This window comes from Primulina huaijiensis, chromosome 3, assembly GCF_012295235.1.
Source record: "Primulina huaijiensis isolate GDHJ02 chromosome 3, ASM1229523v2, whole genome shotgun sequence".
Classification (NCBI taxonomy): domain Eukaryota; kingdom Viridiplantae; phylum Streptophyta; class Magnoliopsida; order Lamiales; family Gesneriaceae; genus Primulina; species Primulina huaijiensis.
This window is the reverse complement of record NC_133308.1, coordinates 7091226-7097110: the sequence shown is the minus strand read 5'-3', so window position 1 is coordinate 7097110 and position 5885 is coordinate 7091226. Positions and strand designations below refer to the sequence as shown.

General features: G+C 31.9%; 1 protein-coding gene across 1 annotated transcript; it reads left to right on the top strand.

Moving 5' to 3' along the window:
* The first annotated feature begins 2302 nt into the window (after positions 1-2302).
* Positions 2303-2839, top strand: LOC140972156 (ethylene-responsive transcription factor ERF096-like). Its single transcript, XM_073434624.1, has one exon. It carries the CDS (start codon positions 2315-2317, stop codon positions 2702-2704), a length of 390 nt encoding a protein of 129 aa, XP_073290725.1. The 5' UTR covers positions 2303-2314; the 3' UTR covers positions 2705-2839.
* The last annotated feature ends 3046 nt before the right edge of the window (positions 2840-5885 follow it).

The window sequence follows — 5885 nt, the reverse complement described above, 5'->3', positions numbered from 1 at the left end:
GTGTGTGAGTATTTTCCTTCTTAGCTTTTTTTTTTCTTAAAAAAAAATGTTTCAGTAGAATTTTCAAAATGAGTAGACGTTTCAATTCAAAAGTTCATCAAAGATTTTCTAGAGAATGAAACACCTCTTGTTTAATCACTCACTGAAGATGACATCTCCACTAGATGAGCCTGGGGATTGTGGGTATGTCTCATATATATGAACAAAGTCAAGTTTCTCTTTAAGCTTTATCAAAATCCTGTAAATGGATCTTTTCTGCTAAATATTATGACATGAAAAACTACAAGTTTTGCAGAAGAAATATTTGAAAAGAAAATAAACCTTCTGTGGAACAGTAAGCAGTCGGGAAGTAAAGAAACTCATTAGAAATTTTGCAACATGGCTCATGTGGAAGATGGTCAGAAAGAATCTGTCTAGAATGCCCAACCAAAAAGAGCTAGAATTCAGAAAAAATCTTCAGCCCAAATATGACCGAATACATAATGCAAAGACAATTCAAAGTGGTGAAGGTCCACACAAGTCACATTTTCCTTAGGGACCATACAAAAACAAAAGATTCCACGACGAAGATAAAGAATGCATGTGATCCAACCACTTCATTCGTGAAAATAAAACACTTAACCACCACAACATGACAAACCACTAACTAGTGGTACACCAAATAAAACATGTTGTCGGCCACAACTGACAAAGAAATTCACAAGTTTGAAGTTCAGATTTTAAATCTACCAATACTTCTATATATATCAAGGCAGAAGGAAGAATAATGCTTCATCCAACCTCTTCAATTTCTTTCAGAATAAAATCAGTAATATTTTCAATTTATGTGTGTTGTGATTTCTATTACGATAAGTAGCTAAACAAGTTTCACATCCTCTACAGGAGGTTACTATGTAATAATATATTATATGTTTGAATAAATGAATCAAGGTTTCCTGTCCATCTCATGTATTTTTTTTCAAAAAATAAACTTTTTACTATACATTCTGTAGTAGGAAACGAAACAGAGTTGTGCTAAGTGTTGTTGAAAAAATCTACGTCAGGAACCATCTGTTGCGACCGTATGGTTATGATGTGAGGAGCAGTCTGTAAAACCCGATTGATATAACCCAACGACACTCCAGTCAAAAAGGTAAAATGTTTATAGTTCATTATACAGAAGCATTACTATACACACACACACACAATCATCTGAATTATGATATATAGATTGGAAATTTTGTGTAATTGTATGCCTTTAGGCTATACGTATTTAAGAACATGCTCGATAGGTATAATAATGTCATGTATCAAATTCAAAAAGTGATAAATTTGAAAAGATTTATGAAAATAAAGAGCTCAATTAAAAATTTTAGGATTATGGAGTTAGGATAAATTTAAATTTGAGAATAAAAAGTTATTGCCGGTAGCATAAATAGTATTGAGAAACCAAACAAATGTTTCTCGCAAATAGTGCAGAAGAAAGTATAAGTTAAATAAGAAATTATAAGTTAAATAAACAAAGACATTAAGATTTGAAAAAAAAAAAAAAGACGTCATAAATTGCTAAATCATGTTCATAATATTATTTAATCAATTAACATACACTTAGCAATCAGAATCTGTCCTTCCAATTATTAGCATCAAGACATTTCTGAATTCATAGTATTCATCCCAAAGTTGAAACGACGCCACATGCTGAGGCAATATATGCGTCACCAGGTGACATCATGGCAAAACTGATCGATCATACAGAAATGCCATCAATTTTTTTAATCCCAAGTGCTTTGAAACTTTAATTATATCACCAGACACGAAAACAATTACTATTTTTAGATTCTTACACTTCTGAAATCTAAATGACCTCACGATTAAATCTTGTTCCAATTTCTTTAAATTTCTCTAATTTTATCTCAATAATAGTGTATACTCGTTTTTTTTTAAAAAAATAAATAACTAAATAAAATTAATAATTTTTAATCGTTGGTTTTGAAATAAATTAAACCGCTTCGAATGAGAAAGTTTTTTGTGTTTGGATATTGTATCTTACAATAATCTCAAACGATACGCCTTTTAATCAATTATTTTTCTATTACTTAGTGGGAATCTAAATACCATTAACCCCTAATCCCCTAATTAGGGTTTAGGACCACGAGAATTTTGACCTTCTAGCCAGATTCAACTCTTTTTCCACCCCCAGTCATAATACATACATACATACATATATATATATACACACTCACACACAGATATAAATATATATATATATATAGATGACACGACTATATATACATGAGGACCCAGTCTTGTTTACTGTGAACGAGTAAAAATCAACATGGATGGAAACCGGAGAGAAAAGGCGAAAGAAGACAAAGAAGTGGGCGGGGAGGTGAAATACAGAGGCGTCAGGCGCCGGCCATGGGGGAAGTTCGTGGCCGAGATTCGGGACACGAATAACTACGGTGCCCGAGTGTGGTTAGGGACCTTTGCGACAGCAGAAGAAGCTGCAAGAGCTTATGATCGTGCGGCCTATAACATGAGAGGTTCTTTAGCAATCCTCAATTTTCCTAATGAGTATCCTTCATTTTCCTCTCATGCATCGTCGTCATCAAGATCGAACTACGAGGCCGGGAAAGGGAAGGAAGTCTTTGAATTCGAGTACTTGGATGACCAAGTGTTGGAGGATCTTCTTGACTTCGGAGATAAGTCCGACAAAAACAAATAGTTTGGTCTCGATTCTGTAAAAAAGCGCATTTTCATGATGAATCATATCGAAGATAAGCGATTGGTGCGGTTTTTTTTTTTGTTGAAAGGAAATTGTCGCACTTTTTCTGTATAATCGTTACTATATAAAAATGGATATTTGGCACCTTAGTTACATGCATTAAGCGGCAGTCTTCTTTGATCCAATCTCCGATCAATCAACATTTTCTTGTTTTTCTTTAGGTTTTTGTGTTCTTGGTTTGTTTCCTTCTTCTTGATTTGTTGACAGTTGAAAGGTAATCAATGTGATTGATAATACACAGCGTTGATCCTTTCTCGGAATTTAATTTGATCTTTTCTGGTGATTGTGTTGGGTTAGACCTTTTGCCCTTTTTCTTTGGGGTGGAGGACTTTATATGTTTGGCTACAGAAAAAGTTTTAATCCTTATAGAACTCAAGATCAATTCAAGCAGAAGGTTTTATTATCGTGGCTAGTTTATGGATCTCCTGACACCAAAACTTCAAGCTTCGTACGAGATCTCGGGTCGAGAACCATTTGTAACAAATTGTATACATATTTAAAAAACGAAAAACAAACACTCCAATGAGATCATGCAACGGGTCAATTTTATTATATAGATTTTTTATCTGACCCAATTTGGTTTGGCTCTTCTCACGGATATAGATTATTGAGATTGTGGAGTGAATATACCTGCTCTTAGAAAAATATTTTATTATCTCCCAAATGGTGTTTAAGTCTGAAATTCATGATCGACTCAAACAGGGGAAAAAAATCCTCGCGAGCTCAAGTTTTTGCGTCAGTGTTCCAACTCGACGCAAGCATAAGCTATTTAAACAATAAAGTCAAATTATTTTGCATGACATCATCTCAAGTACATCACCAATTAATCGTCATATAAAGCAGTTATCTCATAATCGCAAACATTAATGTACTTTTAATAATCTTTTTGTTTTTTTAAAAAACTTTTTAAGAGAGTTTCACACGTCAATTTTATGAGAAATATATATCTCCAATTCAATCTAACTCTTGAAAAGATATTATTTTTATGATAAATGTATCACTTTTTTCAGTGCATGTTATGGAATGGATCAACTTGTCTCACATATATATAACTGTCATACCGTCTCACATGAGACATACTTTTTATATATATAATATTGTCGCAAGTGCATGGGGAATGAGGAAGATCTCTAACCTGATTTTGTTCACGAAAAATATTATTTTTTATGTTAAAAATATCATTTTTTTTTATAAATATAGATTAAGTTAACTCATTATATATATATAGATCCATAATATGATATCATAAGAGAGTAGCTCAAATAAGAATCGGCGAAGTGATGTAAAGGAGACGAAGGTCTCATTCCATCACCATGACGTCAAAATTGCTTCTCAGCAAGCCGTCATCTTATTTATATTTGTTTATCGTATAATAATGTAATAATTTATTGTATCATTATACTAACAAATTTCTGGTGGACCATACTCTTTTACAATATTGAATCACTCTACTGAAAAATAAATACTAATGGTAAAAAAAATACTAATTAATTACTTGGAATTGTTTTGTTGATGAAATGATCAAGTATATAATTAATTACTAGGAATTGTTTTGTTGATGAAATGATCAAGTATATCGATTATTAAGACGTTCAAACTTTTATGCTCAAACTCGAATCGACCTCAAATATATCGATTATTCGTTGAATTCGATTCTTTTTCAAATACAAATTTATATACAGCTCATATAAATTTAAGCATCAATGCATCTTTAGCACAATGATTGGCTTTCTCACTAATGAATATAGAAATTCTATATAGAATAAATTTATGTGGTATAATTATATATTGATATTAGGGTAATTTTTATTCATAGTTACTGTCCGAATTTTTGTTTATGTGTTTTGTTTTCTTCGAAAATAATTATATTAAAAGTAAGGAAATCTTGAGAAAGAAAACTTGGAGTGGCTTTGACATAAAAAATAGTCAGTACAACATCTCAAGTTTTACAATATAATATAGAACTACAAAGAATCATGAGATGGGTCCAATGACTAAATTAAGAATGTCCGGATCCACTAAATGCGCACATAAAATAATGATTATATTCTTTATTTTATATTTATTTCACGCTGCATCTCCTAAATACGAATTAAACATTGAATAACAAGTACTAAAATTAAAATAAATTATCAATGTATTGGGTTAAAACTAAATTTTGACGACTTTTATGAGATTAAACATTGAAAAATTAATAAGTTATAAAACTAAAATTGTATTTGTTTGATCAATTAAGTTTAACAAAATGTTAAATGAAATAAAATGAAAACTGGAACGGTAAACTAATTCTCGAAGACTACCGAACTAAAGTGTGCATATTATTAGTAACATACTGAAATTGAAAGGACAACTAATTTATGAAGTCAACCGATCATCATATATACATAATTCAGTCAGAATTTTGGTACAAACATGCTCTGAAAACTTGCAGTTTACCCCACGATTTATCATATAAAGTTTCCGTGTCACGTCCCAGGGATGGGGTTAGCCGACACCGGCGTTGTTCTCAAATTTTTTTTCGAAAACAACAAGCCTCAAAAGTACAAAATTCAGAAATCAGTCTTTTTATTCATAAAACTAAATATTTCATTGTCTGATACAAACTCAAATAACAAATATTTTACAACGGAAATGTAAAACAAGACATAACATTGTTTCTACAGATGCAGCGGGAAAACATAATCTAGAACTGAAAAATAACAGTCTTCTTCACCAGCCCCAGAACTGGTTCTGCTCTTCTTCTTCTAACAGTTCTTCCTCGTTCTTATCTGAGATGGGTTTGGTGGGTGAGTGATATGGTCGTCACTCCATAAGCAGGGGCGGGAATAACTCCCAGTTTTCAAAAACATTTTCAACAGAAACAGTAATACAAAATAATATACAGAAACTCTTACTTTCAGAACAGAAAACAGTATTCAGGAATAACATGTTTCAGAACAGAAATCAGAACTTAAAATTTAGTAAGCAAGCACTGAGCACGTTCGTGAATTTCATGGCTAAACTGATATCAGTCCCCTATATGTTCTCTCCTCTAAGAGGAGAGGCCAGAAATCAGAAATGTTTCAGAATATATATTTCTACCATTAGTTCACTAGGTTTCAGTGCTTCAAAAGTTATAGAT

Excerpts from the sequence above, each read along its gene's own strand:
- LOC140972156 (XM_073434624.1), top strand. The coding sequence starts at position 2,315 with ATGGATGGAAACCGGAGAGAAAAGGCGAAAGAAGACAAAGAAGTGGGC.